Genomic DNA, 26,652 nt, shown 5'->3' with positions numbered 1-26,652 from the left:
GAAAGGAAAAAAAAACATCTATTCAAGAAAGTGTAGAAAAATGTGATTTAAAAGGCAAGATCTGTGGTATTTAAAAAAAGAACAGTTCCTCCTTCTCCCCTTCCAGTGAGGCAGATTCTTCTCCAGAGCACTACAGCAAAAAACACATGGATTCTGCTTTCTCCAGTTCCCAATTGGAGGGTTTTCTTCTGAGGGGAAAGAGGACATCAGCTTAGCTCATCCTGCCCCCAGGAACCTGCTGATATGGCTAAGACCTGGGCAAATGCAGTGAAGAGGCAAGCGCTCCCTTGTTCTACCAAACCCCAAATTTGTGAACAAAGACTCTACCCTTGCACCCAGCACCAGTGAGAATACTGGGTCCTGATCAACATTGTTCTGGCTTGTGTGCTCAGGGGGAGTTAATCAAGAGGCTCTCAGGCTGCTACCCACCCCAGCACCCACTTCTTTCACTAAGTGCTCAGCTCCCAGAACAGGAATGTCATTCAGAGAGAAGTTTGTCATTGATCCCTGCCCAGTCCCCAAAGTTCCAGAGCTTCTTGTGGGTGGAAAAAGATCATAAAACAGATAGCTCCATATTTTCCCAACAAGGGTACAACAGGACAACATTAGAAATTTTGAGTTTCCCTTCTGCAATAGAAAAGCATTCCATTTATAAAGCACTATGTAGTAGAAATTACACATATAAATTATAATCATGAACAAACACTAAGAAAACAGAAAAAAATAACAAACTCCAAATTTTTCGTAAAGCCATAAGGCAAGAAAAAAAGAAATCAGAAAACGAATAGCAAACGGACAACTTAAGCTTTACATGTCAATTGCTTTAAATGTAAATGATGTAAATATAGCATTGAAGAAACAAAGAGTAAGTATACAACCAGACTTTATGCTACCTACAGAAAACTCATTTCCAATACAACATATACAGGTGCAAAGTAAGAGGAGGAAAGATACACTAAGCAAACATTAATCAAAAGATTAATCATTCCTATGTCGGAATGAAGGTAAAGTAGACTTTGGAGCAAAGAAAATTCTTAGAGGGGAAAAAAAGGATGCCACACAATATAAAAAGGAACAAACTACCAGGAAGACACTGTGTCTTCTTTGTTTGGTGCATCAAAATATATGAAAAAAGCAAAAGTAAAAGCAAAAAGTAAGAGATATTTTCAGAGTATTTATAATGAATGACTTCAATATCCCACTCTAAACAACTGATAGAACTACTAGACAGAAAATTCAACAAGGACATAGGAGAACTGAACAACACAATCAACCAGTGGGATCTAATCTCTCTATAATAAAACACTCTCCAAACAACAGACATTTTTTTCCCCATGTACAATGGAATATTCACCAAAGTAGGGCATATTCTGAGCCAAAACTACAAAAAATATTTAGAAATTTAAGAAACTACAAAAAATATTTAAGAACTGTCTCTTTTTGGTCCTTGCTTCCAAGATGACCAAAAAACAAACAAACAAACAAACCCAACAGGAGGAATAATGGTCATGGCCAAAAGGGCCACAGTCACGTACAGCCCATTTGCTTTGTCAACTGAGGAAGAAGTCAAAACAGTGGAGGCCACAGCTGTCAGACTTATCCCATGCAAGTGTCTTTGACACCTATGTGCTTCCCAAGCTGTATGTGAAATTACACTACTGCATGAATTTTGGCATTCATGTCAAGGTAGTCAGGGACTCACTCTCATACAACCCAGAAGGACCCAACATTCCAACCCTGATATAGAACTGTGAATGTTGCCCCACCACCTCATCCAAACACCATGTAAAGGAACTAAGTCCTCAAGTCTGAAGAAAAACTCTGGGGATATTATACTTTAAAAAAAAAATTTTTTTAGGACCTCCCCTGGTGGCGCAGAGGTTGAGTGCTGGGCTGTGAGGCTGCCCGCAGCCTCTGCAGCACCAGTTCGTTCCCCGGCCACCATCAAGGGTCCCAGAAAAAAAAAAAAAAAAAAATTTTTAACTGAAATGATGCAAAGGTATGTTCTCTGACTATAGTGGAATCAAATTAGAAATCAATAGTAGAAAGATCACAGAGAAATCTTCAACATTTTGAAATTAATTACATAGTCGTAATCATCAAAGAGGAAGTCTGAAAGTAAATTTAAAACACACAAAATTCGGATGTAACTAAAGTAGGCTAGGAGAAATTTATCACTTATCTATTTACGTGCATACAGACAAAACTGATAAATGTTTCGAAGAGAGAAAATGCATTAACTTGGTAATCTAAGTTTCTACCCTAAGAAATCAGTGAGCAAAGTAAACACAAAGCAAGCAGAAGGAAACAATAAAATGAAAAACAGAAAAGTTATTAAAAAGACCAATGAGGTAAAAATTTAGTTCTTGGGCCTCCCCTGGTGGCGCAGGCGATTGAGTGCAGCCATCCTCTCATCCTCCCGCACATCTGGCCTGTACCCTGGTTCTTGTATAAATAAATAAATCTTTTTTTAAAAAAAAAATCTGGTTCTTCAAAAACCTGATAAACTTCCATCATGTCTGACAAAGACAGAAAAGATACAAACCACCAATATAAGGTGGGAACAAGGGACATTAATATAGATGCTCTAGCCACTAAATGGATAGTAAGTGATTACAACCAACAACTAGACTTACATAAATTCAATTTAGAACTCAATTTCTTGAAAGTAACAAATTACCAAAACTCAACCAAGATAAAACAGATAATCTGGACAGTCCTATAATCATTAAATAAAGTAAATCCATAATTAAAAACTCCCCAAAAAAGATATCTCCAAGTCAGGTGATTTCACTAGCAAATTTTATCAACTGTTTAACAAGAACTAACATCAATTTTACACACTCTCTTCCAGAAAATAGGAAAGGAAAAAATACCTCTTAACTCATTTTATGAGACCAGTATTACCCTGATACCAAAAGCAGACAGACAGTACAGAAAAAAGGGAAAACTATAGACAAATATCTTTCATGAACACAAAAGTTCTCAACAGATTGTTAGCAAATCAAGTCTAGTAATGTAGACAAAGAATTATACACCATGACCAAGTGTTATTTCTTTCAGATAAATAAGTTTAGTTTAACAGGAAACCACGATGCGGTATCACCTCAAATCTTTCAGAATAGCTATTAACAAAATGACGAGAAATAACAAGTTTTGGCAAGGATGTGGAGAAAAGGAAACCCTTGTGCATTGTTGTGGGAATGTAAATGGATTAAACAACTATGAGGTCGCTCAAAAATTTTAAAATTTAACTATCATATGATCCAACAATTCCATTTCTGGATATTTACCTGAAGAAAACAAAAACACTAACTTTAAAAGGTATCTGTGCCCCCATGTTTGTTGTAGCAGTATTTACAACAGCCAACACATGGAAACAGCCTAAGTGTCAATGACAGATGAATGGATAAAAAAAATGTGATATAAATACACACAACGGAGGAATATTATAAAAAAGAAGGAAATCCTGGGGCCTCCCTGGTGGCACATGGGGTTAAGCACCACACTATGAAGCAATCCGAAGCCTCTGCAGCACGTGTTCGATTCCCGGCCAGCCAGGGAGCAACCCACATGGCGCGGCAGACCTCTCCTGACTCAGCTGCTGCTCCCCTCAGCAGCATATTTCAGTCAATCCGCCTGTTCTGTTCCCCGCTCTGTCTCTGGTGAATCCTCTCACCCTCCCGCACCTCTGGCCTGTACCCCAGCTATTGTATAAATAAAATAAATCTTAAAAAAAAAGAAGTTTATAATATAGTCACCTAACACAAGACTTCCCAGACTAACCTCTCCACTATTCACTTCCCATAACCCCAAGGTCCTAGAGTATAATTCTAAAAGCTGAGTTTATTTCCTCAGTTTCCTTTATCTCTCCTGAGTTCACTGAAAAAGTTACTGCTATAAAAGCTGCTTTTTATCACTTTTCTATTTCCAAGCTCTAATTCTCTCTATGTAAGTATTTCCAACAGATTAAAACTCTGGTGCCTGAGGAAATCATATACAGAAATTTATTAAGTATCTATCTACAGTCTTTGGATAACCAGTGATTGGGGAAAAAAAATCTTGTAAACATATTCCAGTTACCTGACTCTTGTTTGATTTGAATGGTAGGCTTAATACCAGGTGGCAATGGAGACTGCTGAGGCTGTTGCTGATGAGATACTGTAGAAGGCTGGGCCACCTGTTGTTGTGTCTGTTGCTGTACTTGATGTAACTGCTGCTTAGGAGACTGTTGATGCTGCTTAGGAAACTGTGCAAGAATCTGAGTTGGAGTACCCACTAAGCTTTTGGGGGAAGGAAGTCTGGTTGATGTCATTTTGATTGCTGATGTAGATACACCTGTGAAAGAGTAAAGGAAAAAAGAATAGTAAAGCATAGCTTCTAGATATTCCAATGTATAATAGTTTAAAGACTTGGCAAACCAATAAAAGCAATTTATTAAGCACTCAGTGTGGTGGTTTACATAGCTGATGTCTAGTCTTCAAACTTTGCAAGGGAGACTTAAAACTAATCAATTTATACATACCATCTGTTAAAATAATTCACAATGAAATTTAAACATGGCAGTAGATAAAATAATTCACATTAAAACAAAGAACTATATTTAATATGGTAAAGTTAGCTTTATAGCCCATTTCTAGTAACTATAAAGTCATTTCTTGAGAGCACTAAGTCATTAAATAATCATGTAAAAATTTACAAGTGGACATACTCAATATATTCACAGCAAAAATGTTCTGATTTAAGATTTTAACACTTTATTGCACAATATTAATATAAGCATACAAAGGTAAGGAATACAAATTATTTCCATTAAACATGAATGAGCCTGAGAGAAATTCCTCTTTGCTGGATTTTTGTAATCTTATAATTCATCAACAACCCAACAGGAAGATTTTCTAGAAATGAATTAATATTCCTAGCAGAGAGAACCTGGAATATAACTTACATGTCAACTTTATGAGCACCACTGAAACAATGCAAAGAAACTGACAATAACCTAATTACAAATACTTAGGATATTTCACACTTCTCTCTTCTGTCTGTAAGTCTTTAATTTTGTACAACTCTTCAGATTCTTTCTATTTCCTAGACAGAATGTTGCCTGTCTTGTGAATTACTGAATAAAGTTAGTAAGATATTTAAAATTTACTCAATTTAATTTTTTTAACAAAAATGTTACCCGAAAGACGTATCATCCCAAATGGAATGTAGACTTCTTATTCCAAATAAATTTTTAAAATTCACCAGGGTGAAAAGGCAGTAACTTAAAAATGAAAAGTGCTATCGTAAGAGTGGTAAGATAACTAATTTTTGCTCTCCATTTCTCTCTAAAATTATTTAATTCACTAATACTTGCAGGTTCTAAAATCTATGCATGCTAAGTGAGGACACATTTGAATGGGTAGAGTTCGGGGTTTCATAAGGACAGGATTTCATGAAACAAGACTGTAAAACAGGAATCATATTCAGGACCAGCTTAAAGCAAATAAAAACATTATAGAAAGCTGGAGTATTAGTGAATACAATGTAGCTAGACAAAATGTTACTTGGGGTGAGGTGGGATCAAGAAAGGAAGTAAAAGATCAGCGAACACTGTCACAATATTGGGTAAATAAAAGAATATGAGGAAAAAAATGAGATGAAAGAAAAGTAAGAGAAAAACAAAAGTCTTTTACCAAAGTAACAGAAAAGACAATGGCAATAGAATGTATCGGAGAAATAGGTAGAGTAAAAAGTAGAAAGGTCAGGCCTCCCCGGTGGCGCAGCAGTTGAGCGCTGGTTTGCAAAGCTGCCCGCAGCCTATGCAGCGCCGGTTCAATCCCCGGCTGCTCCCCGGCCACCGGAGGAGGGTCCCACATGGTGAGCAGCTCTCTCCTGCCACCCCGCTGCTCCCCTCAGCAGTGTCCTTCGGTCCTTCTACCTGCTCTGCTCCCCGCTCTGGCTCTGGTGAATTCTCTCACCCTCCCGCGCTTCTGACTGTACCCAGTGCTTGTATCAATCAATCAATCAATCTTGTATAAATAAATAAATAAATAAATCTTAAAAAAAAAAAAGTAGAAAGGTCATAGTAATTAACCTGAATAAGAAACACTAGCCCATTCTTTGGTTGATAAGGAACAAGAAGAGTCAGAAGGGTTTAGATATAAACAAAAAAGTTATTTACAGACTCAAGTCTGATAAGTATGTAATCCAGAGGGGGCAAAATAGGGAGAAATCAAATATGAAGGAGCCATCTAAAGGAAACAATTTCTTTTGATACACACCAAGCACATCCCCTTTTTCTGTATTACCACACAGTTATAATCAAGAAATCAAAAACTATGCTTTCCAAACACTAAAATGCACAAGAGTATGTATATTAAAATACAGAAGGATAAACTAAAAACTAATTAGAGGGGAAAAGGTTACCTATCAGGGAACCATAGAAAAGGATAGAAGGACCGTCGCAGAGCTAAAGCAGAGTACTCAGAACATACACTATTTTGTAGATTTGACTTTGTAAAAATTTAAATATTTTACAAAATTATAAAAAAATTAAGGCAAAAAATTTAAATTACCACCCCAAAAACACAAAATAAATTAACCTAATTGTACACACCAAATAAGAACTTAATCTGAGGACAAAATTATATCAAGTGACTTTAAAAAACAGTTGATTTGATTATCTATTCTTAGTAAAAATACCACAAGAGTCAAAAGAACCAAAATAAGGCCTCCCTTGGTGGCACAGGCAGTTGAGTGCAGCATGGTGAAGCTGTCCGCAACCTCTGCAGCACTGGTTCGATCCCAGCCAGCAGGCAAGGGTCCCACATGGCGCAGCAGACCTCTCCTGTCTCGCCAGCTGCTCCCCTCAGCAGTGTATTTCATCAGTCTGCCTGTTCTGTTCCCTGCTCTGTCTCTGGTGAATCCTCTTGCCCTCCCGCGAATCTGGCCTGTACCCCGGTTCTTGTATAAACAAATAAATAAATCTTTTAAAAAGAACCAAAATAAAATTTAAAATTGTTTAGCAATCATATTATTAATCATATTGGTTTTACTATTCTGAAACTACTATGTTAATCAAATACATGATTTTATTCATCATTAGGAACCAGGTTTTCAGTATAAAAAATATATATAATTATACACACAGAAAAACAAAAAACTTAAAACCCCATAATTCTAAACTGGAATTGGTAATATAAATATGAACGATGATATATTTCCCCCTTTAAAAAAAAAAGGACCCTAGCTCAGTTCAGGGGGAAAAAAATCTAAAAACAACCACCAACCCAGCAGCAATCACTATCTCCACAGTGCCCAGATTGTGTTATCTAAATAGTAGATCTCATAAGAAATCAGGGCTCCTTGAAGAAATATCTACTTCCAAATCTGGGGTAAAATATATGCAATGTAAACCTGGACATCATCTACCACAAAACAAGGAAGTTAAGGACTAATGCAGATGTGTCAAAAGAACCTAGGGAGCCAATTTGAACAGGCCCTCACTGGAAAGGAATGGACAGCTTGACCACCAAAAGAATATCTGCAATGGTTTGATAGGACATCAAAAATCTTAATGATACGGGGAATAAAAATATCATTGGTCATTGAACCAATTCATTATCTGAGAACATACTAAGGAAAATAGTCAGGTATTTACCCTGCTTTTCCTATATGAATTATATCTCAGGATAACCAATGGTAATAAGGAAAAGTTACTCCAGCTCATAAACAAAATAAAGACAATTCATTTTTGCAACTATCATTAGCCTTGCAAATTGCTGATAGCTTTTTAAGAATTTGTTAAGAATATGCCATTGGGCTCCCCGGTGGCACAACAGGTTGAGCGCTGCGTTATGAAGCTGTCTGTAGGATTCCCAGCCAGCCAGGGAGATTCCCACATGGCGGGGCAGACCTCTCCTGTCTCACCCGCTGCTCCCCTCAGCAGTGCTTTCAGTCCATCTGCTGTTCTGTTCCCTGCTCTGTCTCTGGTGAATCCTCTCACCCCCTGCATCTCTGGCGTGTATCCCAGTTCTTGTATAAATAATAAAAATCTTAAAAAAAAAAAAAAAAGAATACGCCCATTGATCAATGTTTTTTTTTTAAATGTTTTTTTTTTAAATGTTTTTTTTTTTAATAGAGGCTTTTTTTTATTTATTTATTTGTTTGTTTGTTTTGTTTGTACATGCACTGGGTACAGTCAGAAGTGCGGGAGGGTGAGAGAATTCACCAGAGCCAGAGCGGGGAGTAGAGCAGGCAGAAAGACCGAAGCACGCTGCTGAGGGGAGCAGCGGGCGGCAGGAGAGGTCTGCGCGCCATGTGGGACCCTCCTCAGGTGGCCGGGGAGCAGCCGGGGATCGAACCGGCGCCGCAGAGGTCGCCGGCAGCTTCGCAACCCAGCACTCAACCACTGCGCCACCGGGGAGGCCCCTGATCAATGTTAATATCATTAAAAGAGAAAAAACAGATGTGACATGCCTCCTAAAGTGATGCAAGAGGAAAAATGTTCATTCCCCTTGTCTCCAAAAATAATCAGACTTAAATTGGATCATGCTTTCTTCAACAAATTACAAAGAAGAGAGAAAAAAGTGATGAGATACACAAGTAAAAAGACATAACAGTTACCAATACAACTTATGGACCTTGTTTGGGCCCTAATTAAAAAAATAATAATAATAATTTTTTTAATGGCATGAGCAAGGAAATTTGGATACTACTAACTAGATATTTTATTACCTCAAGAAATTATTGTTAAAAATTCTTGGTGTCGGGCCTCCCCGGTGGTACAGCAGTTGAGCGCTGGGTTGCAAAGCTGCCCGCAGCCTCTGCAGCACCGGTTCAATCCCCGGCTGCTCCCCGGCCACCGGAGAAGGGTCCCACATGGCATGCAGACCCCTCCTGCCGCCCGCTGCTCCCCTCAGCAGTGTACTTCAGTCCTTCTGCCTGCTCTGCTCCCTGCTCTGGCTCTGATGAATTCTCTCACCCTCCCGCGCTTCTGACTGTACCCAGTGCTTGTATAAATAAACAAACAAACAAACAAATAAATAAATAAATCTTTAAAAAAATTTTTAAAAAATTCTTGGTGTCATAGTGGTATTCTTAATTTTTTTTAAGAGAAGTATTTATAGATGAAATTACAAATCTGGAATTTGTTTCAAAACATTTCAGATCAGGGATTTGTGGAAGAAAACAGCAGGTACAAGTGAAACAAAACTGACCATGTGTTGATCACCCTTGAAGCTGGGTAATGGGCACATGAAGGTTCATTACATTATTCTCTCTACTTATGTATATTTGGAATTTTTCATAATAAAAAAAATTAATTATCCTTTCCTCTAGAAGACCATCTCAGAATAACCATTCTCAGGAGTAGAATTTAAGAATTCCCACATTGCAAATATTAAGGAATTCTTTCCCCTTCCCACAGCATGAGCCAACCCATACACAATCTTTCTACTTCCTACCTGTGGAATCATCTCTACACTTACAAACTTGGTGTCACCCACAAAGGTACTGTGCTATGACTCTTCCCCTTCTACCACCAACTGCAAAAATAACTACAGATACCTCGTTCTAAAAGAGCCTTTCTCTACTGCCTAACAGAAGCAAACACCGAATGCCCTTGTCCACCAAGTACTCACACTACAGGAGCTGCTACAGAAGCCCTGCAGTCAGAAGCACCACTGCAGTCTATATATTGTTTCTTCCACTAACATTTACTTTTATTTAAAGCAAATACTTAATGCCTCAGCATTAATATCTGAATTCAAGATCTCAAATGGAAACTCAAAATAACCATAGTTTCCTGAATATCTATATTCAGATAGTTTACTCTTATATCCCTCATGATCTGTTGACTTCAGTGACTGTGTGAAAAATTTCTGCATTGTCATGTCAGCTCCCCCGTGCCTACTCAAGCTTCAAAGGACACACGGTATTAAGAAGTAAAGGATAAAGGCTTCCCAGGTGGCGCAGCGGTTGAGCACTGGGTTGCAAAGCTGCCCTCAGCCTCTGCAGCACAGGTTAGATCCCCAGCTGCTCCCGGCCACCGGGGGAGGGTCCTACATGGCACGCAGACCTCTCCTGCCGCCCGCTGCTCCCCTCAGCAGTGTGCTTCGGTCCTTCTGCCTGCTCTGCTCCCGGCTCTGGTTCTGGTGAATTCTCTCACCCTCCTGCACTTCTGACTATACCCAGTGCTTGTATAAATAAATAAAAAATAAAAAATAAATAAATCTTAAAAAAAAAAGAAGTAAAGGATAAAATAGGAAGTTATAAGTTCCCTCAAAATTCAGAAAATATCTGAGAAAATCAAGAAACAAAAACATAAATATGGAATATTTACTTTACATAGATATTTCATTAGTAACCAAGAAAAACATCCTTTTTATTTCAAATAACAACTTCCTTGAAAGGACAGTAATCTTTCTAATATAGTAAAACTTTAGCAAACTGTGTGCTTAGTATGAGAAGTAAAAAAAGAACTATCAATTGATGATAGTTTTAATGCAGGGATCAGTCAAATGAAGAGACAGCCTTTCCTTTGTTCATCTTCAAATTTTGAAATGGTAAATTTGGATCATATTTGCAATCAGGAATTTATTTAGTAACTAATCATCATTTTAAATTGACTTTCTGTATAAAAATTATTTCTATTTTTAGTAACAATACTATATCATAGTTTACTACTATGCAAGTAGAAAGGTTGAAATGGTTTTTAAAAATTACTTAAGGTAACAAAATTTTTTTTTTTTTTTGGATTTATTTTATTTATTTATTTATACAAGCACTGGGTACAGTCAGAAGCGCGGGAGGGTGAGAGAATTCACCAGAGCCAGAGCAGGGAGCAGAACAGGCAGAAGGACCGAAGCACACTGCTGAGGGGAGCAGCGGGCGAGGCAGGAGAGGTCTGCGCGCCATGTGGGACCCTCCTCCCGTGGCCGGGGAGCAGCCGGGAATTGAACTGGCGCTGCAGAGGCTGCGGGCAGCTTCGCAACCCAGCGCTCAACCACTGTGCCACTGGGAAGGCCCAAGGTAACAAAATTTTAAACCTGTTATTGATTGAAATATTAAATGGGTATTTGAGTCAGGAAATAATGACAGACCCTTTAATCCTATACTCATATATCAGGGCTGTAGAGTGAAGGGACACTGCATCCACAGCTCTTCGTTGTTACAAAAATATATAAAACACACTATTACAAAGCAGTTATGAAAATCACTTTTTTCCTAATTGAATGCTTGCATCCACTGCTAATTCACAAATTAAGATATTTCCAAGTCCCAGGACTTGCTATATAACTCATAAGTATAAGCATAAGTCTATGAAAAGTAATATTAAGTACAAGTCTATGTGTCCATGTTCCTTTAATAGACTACAAACCTAGGTATGAAATCCACATAATAAATGCTTCCCTCTGATCCCCAACTTAAGACGTACCAATGTTGTAAAAACAAAGTTTGACAGTGTGCTATTTGCCTCTCATATAGGAGGAAAGCAAAGATATGGAAGAAAGCTAAGCTGCTTTAAGACAACAATGAAGTGAGGACTCCTTGCTTCATTTCCTCTTATTAAGCAGCAACTGTCCTTCAGTTCAATCTCAGTTCCTCTCTCGTTATCTTTATCATCTACCCTATAGAAAAACTGAGAAGACTGACAAAAAAGACGTATGGTGTGTCCTTGAAATCATACTCTTACCACCACTTCTTATCATTAGGTGACTTACTATGAAAATTTATATACTTAATGTTTCTTCTGAAGAACCTATAGTAAGATAATTACAAGTTCTTCATTCACAAATTTCATTATATTAAAGAGATTTGTATGCTCCATTTGAAATTTGTTGTGAAAGATTTAACTTACATTTTTTGAATATTAATTGCCTAAGAAACTAGGTACCAGGCATTTGGGGAAAATACATTTTAAAATTAATATAAGAAAACAAAGTAACCCACGACCATGACATTCTCATGGCAGCGGGAATAATCATCTCTGATACATCAGTAGTGACCTACACATCCAAAACAGAAAAACACATGTTTTGAAGAGTTTTCTCCAAAATTCCCATATGCCACAGGGACAAAATGACATGGTGAATCACCACTCACCTTGTGCTACTGTTGACATGACCACAGATGGCGTGGAAGATACCACAGCTGTTACTGCAACTGTATTGGGAATAGGTGATGGTGTAGAACTGCTGCTGCCACTGCTGCTACTACTGACCAAGGAGGACTGTGAAGCAGTTATAACCACTGGTGGCTTCTGAGTTGTGGAAGCAATGACTGATGTTGGTACAAGCTTAGTGACTGCTGCATAGTTATGGGATTTGGAGAGAATGTTGGGCACGAAGGTTGAACTTGGTGATGTGGTCACTATAATAACCTAAGGAAGGAAAAATAAGTTATTTTCATGTACCCTCTATACTACTAATGTATCTAAACTCACAGCTAGCTCATATACAATTCAAAAATAGCTTATGAAACATGAAGAAACAATTTAACAAAGAGGAATATACAACTAAAATTATGTTTTAAAGCCTTTCTTTAGTGGTAATCATCAAAATACATTTAAGAGAAACAATTTTCACCAACCAAATACCTTAAAAGACAATACTCAATGGTGTGCAATATACAGCAAAGTAAATATTTCAATAATACTGCATAGGGACTATATTGGCATGATCTTCTCAGAAAGTAATTTAGATAATCATTCATTATAAATATTTGTTGAGCATCTACTATGTGCCAGGCATGGTTCTAGATGCTGGGGATAGTGGAATGAACAATACTTCATACTTTTATATAGAGCTACATTCTAATAGTGAGAAACAATAAACAAAAATAAATCATAAAATGATATATGGAAGAGATAATAAAGCAGGAAATAAAGGGTAATGGGATTTCTGTACAATGTTTTTAATAAAGTATTCAATAAAGAGCTTTCTGATAAAGTGACATTAAGGCAGAAACCAGAAGGAAGGAAGGGTGTGAACCCTGTCGTTGCCTAGAGGAAGAGCATTCAATGGCACAGCAGCAAGGACAAAAACCCTAAGGCAGAAGCAAGCTTCACGGGCCTAATGAATGACACTGGAATTTATAAGACTGGTTCAGAGAATAGATTCAGAGAACTAATGGGGAGCTAAAATGATGTTAGATCATGTTGACATTATAGACCCTTGATATGATGTGATAAAAATGGCATTTATTCCCTGTGGTCTTCCTTTTGAAAACCCATAACCAAAGTCTAACTATGAGAAAAACATCAGGCAAATTCCAATGGTGGGGCATCCTACAAAACATGTGACCAGTATTCCTCAAAACTTTCAAGGTCATCAAACACAAGGAAAGTCTGAGAAGTTTTCACAGCCATAAGGAGCCCAAGGAGACATGACAAGTATAAGTAATGTGGTATCCTAGGACAGAAATAGGTAAAACTAAAGAAATATCAATAAACCATAGACTTTAGTTAAACAAATGTACCATACCAATATAAAATGTTAAGAATGGGGAAACTGAAGGAAGAAATAGGAAAACTATAATCTTCTCAATTTTCCTGTAAATATAAAACTTTTAAAAGCAAAATTTTTAAAACCCATTACTCTATTTGCTAGTTAAGAAGTACAGTAGAGACAACAAAAACACAGAGACAAATCAGGTAGCTCCTGCAAAAAACCAAGCAGAGATGACAGTAACCAAAGTGTTTGTGACAAAGTGGCAAAAATGAACAGACTGAACATATTTAAAGACAAAATCAACAGGACTTGCTCTCATAGGTTGATACAGAGAACAGAGGAAAAAAGAGGCAGGAAAGAGATTTCAAAATTAGTCACTATGATTAAAAAACCTGTAGACTATTTAGAAACAAAGCATTTCAGAGAGCAAGGTGGAGCAAAGAACTAAGGTGAGAATTAGCTTGACATTTTAAAAAAACAAAAATAAGCCAGCATAGCAAAAAGTATACAGAGTAAGGAGGGGTTGAAAAAGTAAGCAGAGCTAGATCAGACCTGAGGCCAGAAAATATAATTCAGATTTTATACTAAGTATTACAGGAAGCTATGGGAGGATTTTAAGCAGAAAAACAATAACATCTGAGTTATATTTAAAAAAAAAATTCTAGCTGCTATGTGGTGCAAGATTAAAAGCAGTGAGACTAGAAAAGAAGCTATTGCAGTAGACCAGACAAGAAATTATAGAGGCTACCTAGACTGGATGGGTTAGTAGTGGAAATAAAGACAAAAGATCAGATTCAGATTTTGAGAGCTTGAAACAAAAGGATTTGTTGATGTATGAAATGACAGGGTTAAGGAAAAGAACAAAAACAAGATTAGCTCCTAGAAATAATATGCATTGGATTATTTCCATCTCTGAGCAATTCTATGATACAGACACTATTATTATCATCCCCATTTTACAGGTGAGAACACAAAAATCATTTATAAATCTGCAGCATCAGTTTCAATCAATGGTGAGTAGAATGATACCCAAAACATGATACTCCTCTCACTGAAATTACTTTTACTTTTAGCCAGCACAGAAAATTGGTTTTGAAAAATGCAAATAAAGGAGAAATTCTTTTCCACTTTTATACAATCCTAAAGAAGTTCTGAAGTTATATTAGTCAAAATTTACTAAAAATATATGTACTCAGTACTATATATCAAGAGGTTTTAACTGTATCATTGCTATTATATAGTGTCAGTGTTACAGAGAATTATAAGATATAAATACATGCTCATGTCTTTAGGGAGTTTGTTAATTATTTGAGAAGTCAAGAGAGACATACAAATCTTGACCAGCAAACATCTATATAGAGATAAGTAGCATACTTCCATTAGGACTTGATCAGCAAATACCTATTAGCATTATTGCAAGAATAACCACCGTGTCAACTGAGAAACAGACCAATATGGTTTAAAAAGAAAAGACTAGAAGTTTGAGTCAAATGAACCTGAGAGCTCAGATCCTGTTACTGCCTAATGACGGCAGGCTATGCTCCAATTTTCATCTATAAAATGGGGATAATAATACCTACCTCACAAACTCATTACAAGGATTAAATGGGATAATGATGGGAAGCATCTAACATAGTGCTAGGCACATAGCAGGTGGTCAATAATTAATTCATAGTCAACAAACGGTATTTAACAGTAACTTATAATTACTACTTAATGAATATTTAAAGGATTATGAGTAAGGTCATTATAGATTAAACCAATCTGGAAATATATTTTACTATACTCCTCTATTTGTTTCATTTAAAAAAGCATATATCTTTTCCCCAAATTCTGAGAATCCAAAGAACTCATAGCTAATACCACAGTCAAACCAGTAAGAGTAGCAATTGCAATTCGGGTTCTCATTTGCCAACTCCAAATTAATAGCAGTAGCTTCCTGGAGCACCGTGTTTTTAAGGACTCTGTGGCACAGATGAGGATTCACCAAGGTTTGGCAGTAAAGTATGCCGCAGTTAATTAGCAATGTCTATCATGGGCAAGGGAAGGGGAGGCATTCACACTTGTGTCAAATATCTGCAATTTCAGAACTAGAGTATGCACATAGGTTTCTAACATTAAGACAACAAAATTTCAGTAAAGTAAATCTATAGTCTTTCAGAGCAGTTTTAGGTTATAGATACAAATGATAAAATATATTTTGAAATTTCAGGCTGCAAAATGACTTCTCTGATCTGAAAAGGGGTTATCCAAAATAGAGATCCACCTTGAAGAAAATTTACTTGTACTTTAAAGTTACTTATTATGACAGGGCAAGTGAAGTAATTTTGAAACCAAGTGAATCAAACAGTGTTTATTCAGGCCATAATTCAAATTACTGACCTTCTAGCACTCACAAAAACTCCTTAAGAGTGCTGGGACTTGCACCCTAAGGATAAAATGAAAAATATCAATCAAGCACGTGAAAGCATAAAGCTATATTCTGTTGTTTTGTTTATATAAGTGCTGTACCAATGTTATACTTAAAATGAAGGCACCACATTAACATAGGTGGAAATTTGTCTACCCTGAAAATATACGACCTATCTTAATTTGCATCAAGTTCACAAACTCATAATTATTTATAATGTAAAAGTTACTTTACCTAAAATAATTCCTAAATTAAATTACATAGGATTTGGAAAAATCTAAAGTAAATACAATAATGGTAACGGTATAGCAATCTAAAAAAAAATCCAATTACCCATCAAAAGGGAAAAAAAAAAAAAACAGAAAAATCCCAAAGAATATCTATTAGTCCTACCCACACTTAGCTTGTCCAAGAAACAATAAAACTAATGGCACTGGGTACACATTAAATAAGAATATAGTTTTGCATCTAGAACACAGTAGATACTGAATCAATATTTGTGGAATGAATGAGTTCTGCTTAATTTGTTTTAAATGCTCATTTTTTTAAAACACAGTAGGACAAATCTAAGGTGCTGAACCTAAAATTCCACCACATGGTACCTACATGACTTTGGAGATAAGTCCTTTTACAAAAACCATCACAAGTCTGATGAGTCAATGATCCATACTCAATTGATAAGTTCAAAAGAAAAAACAAAAATAAAGATACAGTAAAGTCGATGAATCAAAAAACAAAAAAGTTCACCAACATAGCTTACAGGTGAATTCCCAGCTATCGAAGTATTTTCATGTAAGTCTACCAAAGATGACTGGAAAATTAATAACGTTAGGTGATATTTCCCAAGCATTCATCGCGTGCACTAGGTTAAACACTTTCCATGAATCATCACATTTAATTACCCTGATAACTCTGGGAAGTAAGTACTATTATAATGCGTTTCATAAGGAAGCTGAGGCTGAAGAAAGATGACCGAAGTCAGTACTGAAACCAGACCTATTTTATTCATTTATAATTTCATTCATTCATTCATTCATTCAACAAATATTAATTAGCACCTACTACATGCCAGGCACTGTTCCAAACACAAGGAGAATCTAGTGATGAATATGACAAAGTATTCTTGACAACTTAGTCTATGGAAGAAATAGAAAATAAATAGGTAATATGTCAACTAGTGGTTAAGTATAATGAATAAAAATAAAACAAAGTAAGGAAATATAAGGACATGGATAGGAGGTGGGTGCTCTTTTAACTAAAACTTCTCTCCACTATTCCTCAAATACCAAATTAGAAGAATAGATGAGACGCAGGCAAAAGAGAATTACTATAAAATAAGAGCCAGCAAAGGTAATAAAAAAACTAACGTAAATAGACTTAAAAACTTGCAAAGTATATCAGGCTGATGGCACCCAATACAGGGCAGGCCCAGCCCTATAATCTATTTCTACAATTTATAACATACAACATAGTCTATTTCTGTATATTAAGGGATAAGCTTCAGTTAACAATGAATTCACAATGTAAATAAATAAAACACTGCTTTCCATAAAATACCTGGAAAGGAAAGGAGCTAACATTTTTTGAGTACCTATCTTATGCCGCACTCTAAAATACCCAACCTTACTTAATCCTCCCAATAACCATATATAAGACTGACATTATTCTCATATCACAATCAGTGAACATATTTAGAAAGACTGTATCTTAGGTCATACTAGAAGAGTTGGGGTTCCAATCCAGGCCTCTCTGACCACAAAAATTCTTGCTCAATTTTAACACTAACCATACTCCCTCACCATAACACTGAAAATAGAAATATATACCACAGATCAGCCCATTACCATTACTGGTTTGTTGATTAAAATGTTATTTTTTTATATATTATATAATAATATCTTTCCAGGAAAATCTAGAAGGGTTTTTTTTTTTTTTTTGGTTTTTTTTTTTTTTTTTTAAGATTTATCTATTCACGCACATAAGAATTGGGGCACAAGCCAGAAGTGTTGGGGGGGGGTGGTGAGAGAACTCACCAGAGACAGAGTGGAGAACAGAACAAGCAGACCAACTGAAACACACTGCTGAGGGGAGCAGCGGGCGAGCCGGGAGAGGTCCGCAGCACCATATGGGCAGCTCCCTGGCCGGGGATCAAACTCACGCTGCAGTGGCTGCAGACAGCCCCACAGTGCTGCGTCTCAACCCCCTACACCACCAGGGAGGCCCTAGGAGGTTTTTAAAGTTATAATAAACCTGAGGATTCAAAGGTAGAAAAGACCATACATGGAACATCCCCCAAATCCCTCTTAAACAGTATAAGGAATTCTTTTTTTAAAGGAAGCAATACATAAGCCCATAAGATCAAAATGGAAAGATGAAAGCCATAAATTTTGGAAATCAGAAAACAGACAGACTAGTTAGTAGTAACTGACCAAGCATACTCAAGAAGTTGGAAACCTAAGATGCCAATACAGAAGGACAAGCAAGACAACTTGCATCAGAGAACCCCAGAAAGACTTAGGAATTGAAAGGTAATATATTTCTGAAGTAGTATAAAAGTAGAAATAGAGAGGAAAATTAGTTAAAAATCTAAGAAATATTTAGATCCTCCGCTATTTTCTCCCATGTAAACAAACCAGGAATTTGTTTTCTGAGGAAAAGAATGAATTCAAGGGAATCTGATGTGACACCAGGATGAGGGGTGTGGGTGCTATGCTGAAAACAAAAGTTAAGAAAAGCGTATACACTTAATGGTATATTCAGCCCTCTGTCTCCATTTACTCCAAAAATACTAGTAGACAGACTTACTACTCTAGACAGGAGACTATACAATTCTTTGAGGAATCTGACCAGCCCACGAAAAAGTTACATGAGAATGACAACAGGTAGAATTGTAGGAGTAGTGGCTGTTTTCTCAACAGAACATCCAGCTAGTGCCAACCAACATGTTTCACTAAACGGAAAGATCTTTTTCTGTCAGCTTTTTAGTGCCATTTAGTGCCCACTTTTGTATATAAGCAGACAGCCAGCATTTAAGGAAACTCTGAAATTGAAAGGCAGAGATCAAAACAAATAGATTAAAGGAAATCACAAGTAAAGGAGAAAACATGAAAGAAATCATTAAAAACCGATTATCATGAGAATATCATGAATTTATGAAAGAGCAGGATGCTATTTTTTAAGAAAAGGAACTTTCAGAGAACAAAAGAGCTAGTAGAAATTAAAAGAATAAAGTTAAAGGATAAAGAAATAATACTCTGATAACATGTACTATGTGCTAGGCTCTAGTCTAACAGTTTTATATTTATATCTTGTTTCTCTAAGCCCCAAACCTCTGACAAAACAGATATACTATTTCCCCTATTTACAAATGAGAAAACTTAGGTCTAACATTTAGTTTTCCCACAGTCACATAACTGGTAATTGACAAAAGGTAGGATTTGAATTGTAATGCAAAAATGTAGGGCTTTAACCACGATTATCTGCTAGAAAGAAATTGGGAACAGATGGAAAATAGCAGAAAATACATGAAAATTAAAGGATCAATCCAGGAAGTTCAACAACCTGAATATGGCTTGGTTCAAAATGAGAGAACAGAAAAAAATCAAATAATCCAGGAAATTTTCCAAATTTGAAGAACTTGAGTATCTAGAATGAAAGGCCCCTGAGTGTACAAATCAAGAATCACACCAAAGAAAATTAACTTGAAATTCCAGAACTCTGAAAGCTACTAAGAGTTTTCAAAATGAAGAACAGGATCAGAAGTTAGAATGACACTGGGCTTCTCAAAAGAACTACTGGAAGTCAGAAGCCAATGAAGCAATATCTTCTAAAAGAAAATAACTTCCAACCTCTAATAATTTATCTAACTAAACCATTAAAAAAGTGAGACAGTAGAATAAAAAACTTTTCAGTCTCTACCATGCAAGGTCTCAAAATATTTACTTTGCATCCACCCTTTCACCAAGAAACTACTAGAAACTGCTGCAGCAAAAGAGTAAATAAACTAAGGAAGAGGAAGATCAGAATGACAACTAAGGGACATCCCAGGTATATAGCAAGTTTATAGAGAGCCATCGGCATCCAGATTAGTGTGGGAAATTACAGGATTCTAATAACATAAAATTGACAGAATAATAATGATTTGAACATGCTGAGAAAAGAGTTTAGGAATGAATTAATGATAGCATACAAAGAAGAACAAAAGATGGTAACAATAATTATTCCATCATACACTTCCTTTCTTCTACGAAACACCTAAATGACAACTTTGTTACCTGGCCAAGTAAAAATGGAGTTCCTAAAGTTATTCAAATACAGGATAAAAATATTTATATTTTAATTTTCTTCCAAACAACACCACAACTATAAAATAGAATGGAAGTCTGAAAAGTAGATCTGGCAGTTTTGTCCTTTTGGGTAAAATCATTTGACACCTCTAAGCCCCACCTACAAAAGTGAAAGAATACCTATTTCAAAGCTTCATGTGCAGAATTAAAGAGATGTGAACATTCCCAGCATAATGCCAAGCACATAGTAAGCACTCAGTGAGTGTTTGTTAAACCTGAATTATGTTGACTGAAAGAAATGGAAACAGCAATTGGCAGGCAGGAGTCCCTCTATACCACATACCTTCTGTGTTGTTGTGTTTGTTGTTTGTGTTGATGGTTTGGTAAATGTTATTTTCACAGGAGACATATGAGGTGGTAAGGAGTTGGCAATGCTCTGCATGATGTTGCTCATCTTGGGACTGCCACTCACAGGCACAGTGATGGTCTTTGAGACTGGAACAACAGCCTTTGGAACTTCCTTCAGGACAACAGGGGAGGAGCTAGAAGAGTTTGTTCGCCTTCGTTTTCTGGGTTTTTCATCTTCATCTGAACAACTAACACCTGAAAGCAATGACAATATCATAATGTTTACACAAATCTAACGGTGCATTGTATACTTTATTTTAAAATTTGTGTCATCTCATTTTGCATGGTACCCATCAGACAATAAGTCCTATCTACCTTCTACTATTTCAAAGAAATAGTTTTTGAAATGTCTTCTCCCCTATCTTTGACCCTATATCTATATCAGGCCTCCTGCCTGTTATTTCTGTTAACAACTTCTAAAAAGGTATACTTCCAATTCCTCCACTTTTATTTTATCCTCCAACCTACTACCAGTTAAAACATTTCACATGTAATCATGCCTATACTCTACCTCAAACCCTTTAGTAGTTTTTATCTCACTCCAAGATGAGGCACAAATCATTACTCTATCACTCAAGGTTCCTTATCTCTCCAAAACCACAATACCCTGTTCCACCAAAACCCCTATACTCCTGACAGACTGAAATGTTCTCCATTTCCCAAAGCCACCTTACTGGAGCCTATCCATCTGGACTCTCCATATACTATTGTTCTTTGAGGAACACCACTTCTCATCAATGATCTCTTCATCATCCAAAATCATTACCCCGCAAGACATCTCTTCAATGAAGCTTTCCCTTAGTCCTCTAAGCAAAGCTAATCTATGTCTCCTCTGAGCTTATAAAACACTCTGTACATTCTCTTCATTATCACTTACCCCTTGACAATGTGCTTGTCAGTCTGCACATCTCCCATTAAGGGGCTCCCAGAGGGCAGTGACTATGTCATATTGGTTTGCTTCACTAGCACAGTACCTTAATTTATGAAGTTAGGTGAATAAATGATCAAAGTAATGTTGCCTGTGCACCTTCTAGGAACAAAGTAATAAACTACCTGTTACTTCAAACTACCTATTATATGAAACAGCTTCTTCAAATTTAGGGGTCACTTTCTATGTCTTAAAAAAATTATCAATGTTTTTAAAAAAAGATCCAAAAATGGATCTCCACAAATAATTTAGAAGACTACGCTGCTAAATCCAAAGAAATCAGATATAAGATTAACAATCCCAGATTCTTTTTTCCTTGTGCACCAAAGTCTCAAATGTTTTTGTAGACTTTTAAAAAACAAAGTGAAAAACATAAAACCTAGCAGCATACATAGGAAATGCCTACAGAGCAGCTATTTAGAAAGTATACAGCATGACTCATGGAATTGATAATAAAATTAACTCCTTACACCTTGAGTTTTTAGTTTCTAATTTAAAACGAGCTTGATGATGGCCTGAATCATTCCTGTCTGAAACAACAAAGTCCACTGCTATAGTTCAAAGAAATCAAGTTTATAAGTACATCGAGAAAAATGAAAATCAAACATTAATGATGTCCAGTTGACATCAAAAGTAAAACAATAATGACATAACAGACATTAAAAACAAAAAAAATGAACTAGACATCAAACTTTCAACAGGATAGAATTAAGGGATTAAAAACTGCATATATAACTTCAAAAAATTACAGTCAACTAAAAAATAAAGATGGACTCTAGAATGCCTCATTGAACCTAACAGTTGGATGATCTAGAACTTAAGAAAACACCTCAAGATTATAATTACTGTATAAGTCAATGTAAGCATAATTCCTTCCATTTCTGTTCACATTTCTATTCCATGACAAAACAAGTGAATACTTGGAAGGAAGGATAACACTGCTCAAGGCAGATTCCTCACAAAGAACAAAAAAGAAGTAATTTCTCAACCCCCAGAACTGATGAAAAGGTAATATATACCTCGTACATGGAAAGAAACGAATTCTTTAGAACCTTCAATTCAAAACTAACCACTGCCAATAGCCAGTGGACCAGTGATTTAATCCAGAAAGGTAGATCTAATCAGAGCCAATGCTGCAGCATTTAGCCATGATGGACCTGATAACACTGAGAATATCACTTACTTTTGACATAAACAGTACTTCCACTTGGCAAGACAACTACATTGGAGGCAGGACTGGCAGGTCTTGGAGACTTAACCGTTGCTATGCTGCCACTTGGAACAGGGGTAGAGGTTGGGGTTGACGTGGTACTTGTGTAGGAATAGCAAACCACTACTGAAGGAACGATAAAAAAGTGTGCTGTTAACTTTCACCAAAACTGTCCACGCATACAGAAAAATTATTTTTTATTGCAGGCCAAATTTAACATTTTCATGTGATCAAGTTAGAGACCAGTCCTAGGTGTTAGGGTCACAGGTTTAAAGGTTATTAATACCTAACACCTGTGGACCTAACACCTAATACTTCCCTGAAAATCATCAACTGGGTTCTCCCCAAGTAGTTAGCAGCTGTCTACAGGTGACATTGCCAATGGATAAGAGCACAGTTACAAAGAAATCAATTAAAACTATAGTGAGGAAAATAAAAGTCATAGTTGGATTCTATTTTACTACTAAGAGCAGCACCAGTGATGAAGTGATGGATCATTTTCCCCTAACCATAGCAATTTCCAAGTTGGCCACTAGGGGCAAGGTTCCTTAATTACTGTATAAATCAACTTATTAAGTCATTTGCCATCCAAACAATGTAACAATAACTCAATTAAAGACCGACAACATTATAGTCCAATTTCTTGAATAAAAGCAATAGCAATAATAGGTCATAAGCACCATTTACTGAGTACCATGTCTATGCTAAATCTTTTCCATGTATCACTAATTCTCAGAACATCACATCCTCATTTCAAAGATGAGGAACTCAAGTCTAACAGAAGCTGAAAGACTAGCTGAAGGTCACATAGCTAGGAAGTAGCAAACTAAGGTTCAAATAGATTTGACTATTGAAAATTCTTTATTCTTTCCACTCTCTCCAGAGTTGGTGGGTTGAAAAGATAAAAGTGGAAGCGAAGAAAGATACATCTCCTACAACAAACAAAAATGGCCAAGTTTGTACACTAATAATTGGCCTTCTCTAAACATAAGCTTCGATCGTATTAAAAGAGTTTGACATGTATGACAAGTGTGTCTCACTCTGCTCCACCGCCCACTAATAGGCAAGAATATTAGGACAAATAAAGAAAAGTAATCTGACAGCTGTATTTTCAGTCATTTTCATCCAACACCAACTAAACTACTACTAAAGTCAATCCAAATCCGTGCGCTCTAATTTAATATTACTGTTGGTAACCTCAGGAGAATTTAAGGATTTTTAAAGCTTGTGTCAATTTTACTAATTATGTAACAGTAAGAAAGCCTCTCCATCTGCTAGTTAATCCCTGATGGATTTAGCTCATTAATTAAAACACAGAGGCAGCATGTAACACTGATACCAGAAGACAATAAAAGAGCTTTATTTTCTGAAGTACCAGTTCAGCATCTTTTTCCAGTTGTTATATGACTTCAGTCACCTTATTTATTTTCCATGTCACCTATTAAGGCCTTCTATGCACTCCTATCAGATACACTGATGTCAAAAATTCATTCCAAGAAGGGCTTTTGCAATTTTTTGATTAATATAATTCATACTTTGAACAAAACAGAGATTTAAATTTGGCTGAGACTTGGTAATCTCCAGTTTCAGAATAAGAGCTGCTCACTATAATTTGCAGCCTTCACACATTTGAATAAAAACATGAAAAATAAGACTTTTCTTGAAGAATATGAGAAAAGTCATCTCTTCATACAGAAATATTTTTCTACTCACCTTCCTTGCTTCCTGTTTCCGCGGGCACTGGAAGGGATGCATTGTGCTGGATAGCTGCATTGGCAACAGCATTAGCTGTTACAGTGAAGGCGGTCTGGGGAACCAGCCGGGGCATCAGTGGTACCAATCGACGACCTTCAATGGACCATTCTGAAGAACTATTAGGTCCAGACATACTAAACAAAAAAGAAAATGCTGCTACAAAGGCTCTCAATCATGAAAATGAATCCATACATTTTCTCAAATACAACTTTTAAACCATTAAAAGCACCCTGAGTGAATAGGAGAGGCTTTATTTATTATAAGCAAGCAAGATCAAAATTATGAATAATTAGAATTCAAGGAATTTCACATACACTTAGGTTCTTACACATTTTATTCTATAATCTGAATCTTAATAAATGTAATTGAAACTCTGAAAAATGTTTTCATGCCTTCTAAATAAAAATCAACATCCATCTTATTAGTTTAAATCCAGTGTTATGGCTAACGAAAACTGATCTTTCTACTAACATTTAGAAGTTAATTTTGCGATCAGATCAAAAATGCAAAAGGTATTCATAACCTTTACAATCAGGTTTTCTGTAATAATTAAGGATGAGATAAATCACTGATCCTTTCCAAAATTTCTAATTGCCTGCATGGCCAGAGGTTCTAAGGCTTTCAAATAAGGGAAAATGAGGCAGTAAACGAGAGAAACTAGGTACTGAGAGATAAAAAGGCTGTGTGTGTGTGATATATGTGTGTGTGTGTGTGTGTGTGTGTGTGTGTGTTCACAATAACTTCATTTTTCACTGACAATGTCTTATAAATTGTTATCCTTCCTATTAATATAAAATAAATAGACTGCATCTGAGGACACTGGAAGAAACCTGCCACTACTTTATTTATACTACCCTTCACTCTAATAGAATGCATTTCTGCTAATAAACTCTACTCCTAAACAGACACTATTCTCACTCTCTATACTCTAAACTCCTTAAGCAAATTTTATTGCAGGAATCCAAACAGAAGTTGAAATATGAAAAGACAGCTGTATCACTTCTCTTGAGTTGGCTCCAGAAAAAGTAATTGTGTCACTTCTCCTAATGATTAATGTTGAGGTTTAAAATTCACCCAGAACTCATCAATCTCTTCCCTAAATGGATATATTTCTGCACCCTTTTTAAAATCAAACATTTACAACCTAACCTAGAATTTAAGACTCTGTATGTCCACTGATTTTTCAGATTTAGGTAAAGTACATAAAAGCCCTTGTCAGTGAATAGTGGAATAATGATGATGATGGTGATGAGAACGACAATTAACACCAGTTAAGCACTTACTATATGCCAGGCATTGTTTTAAACATTGTTCATGTATTAACTCTTATAATTCTCTCAATAATCCTATGAAATTGGTAATATCATTATTGCCATTTCATAGTTAGGGAAAGTCACTGGAGTCACTAAAAGGTTAACTAAGGCTTGCCTGTGGTCACACACTTACTACAATTTATGCTTCCTTTAACAACATACTGAAATTACTCACCACATCATAAGTGGAAAGTATAAAAATATTCCATGTTGAGCTTTAGTTTTAGATTTGTACTAACTGGACACTACTATCTAATAGCTACCCACTTTTACTAGATGGAATGAATAGATTATAACTGGAGGATTTACAGTCAGTTCAGAAAAGAATTTGTAGGGGTTAATTAATTTAACTGAGTTACTGGGGGAAATACTGCATCTTTCTTCAAGCTTTAATAAATCCCTGCATAAAACAAGGGAAAGATGAGTTTCTGAGACCCCAATAACCGTCACAAATTTATTACTACATAATTTCCACATTGATGCTTGTTCTAAAACAGAGAATGGTATAAATGAGAGAGATAGAAAAGGGCTAATTGTCAGGGAAAACTGTAAAAGCTGGTTAGTATTTTCTTGGCTTACTCCTATTTTGCTATTATTTATTAGAATATCACTAATAAACATGTTTGGTGAGAGTTTACTAAACAAAGTCCTACACTTATCTGGTTAATTGTTTAAGTAATGGCAGAAATTATGGAAGAGTAATACTTAAAACACATGAACATATGCTATTGACAAAACAGAAAAAAGACATAGCTGCAACTTTTCAGAAGATCTTTAAGTCTTCCAAATTTCTACTCATTGAAACACGCTCAGATTCTTCTAGTGAAAGATTGTATGTTAGAACTTGATCAAAAATTACTATTTGCTCAGTATTAAGAGTATAGATATGCATTAGTCACCCAAATC

The 26,652-nt window shown here is 36.1% G+C and overlaps 1 protein-coding gene across 7 annotated transcripts in view; it reads right to left on the bottom strand.

The window, feature by feature from the left end:
• EMSY (EMSY transcriptional repressor, BRCA2 interacting) overlaps positions 1-26,652 on the bottom strand; it is a 76,033-nt gene that overhangs the window by 36,735 nt on the left and 12,646 nt on the right. For 3 of the 7 annotated variants that reach the window (XM_037522992.2, XM_037522995.2, XM_037522996.2), the window contains 5 exons: positions 24,392-24,567; positions 22,652-22,804; positions 20,476-20,735; positions 12,091-12,367; positions 4,084-4,338 (listed from right to left, as the gene is read on the bottom strand). In XM_037522992.2, the coding sequence (XP_037378889.1) occupies positions 4,084-4,338; positions 12,091-12,367; positions 20,476-20,735; positions 22,652-22,804; positions 24,392-24,567 (1,121 nt within the window). The remainder of the gene's footprint in view (positions 1-4,083; positions 4,339-12,090; positions 12,368-20,475; positions 20,736-22,651; positions 22,805-24,391; positions 24,568-26,652) is intronic. The other 4 variants (XM_037522994.2, XM_037522997.2, XM_037522998.2 and 1 more) reach the window with 2 other exon arrangements.

Source organism: Talpa occidentalis, unplaced genomic scaffold (assembly GCF_014898055.3).
Source record: "Talpa occidentalis isolate TD23 unplaced genomic scaffold, MPIMG_talOcc4v2.1 talOcc4.3, whole genome shotgun sequence".
Lineage (NCBI taxonomy): Eukaryota > Metazoa > Chordata > Mammalia > Eulipotyphla > Talpidae > Talpa > Talpa occidentalis.
Note: the sequence above shows the minus strand (reverse complement) of the source record. Positions and strands in the feature narration are given on the sequence as shown.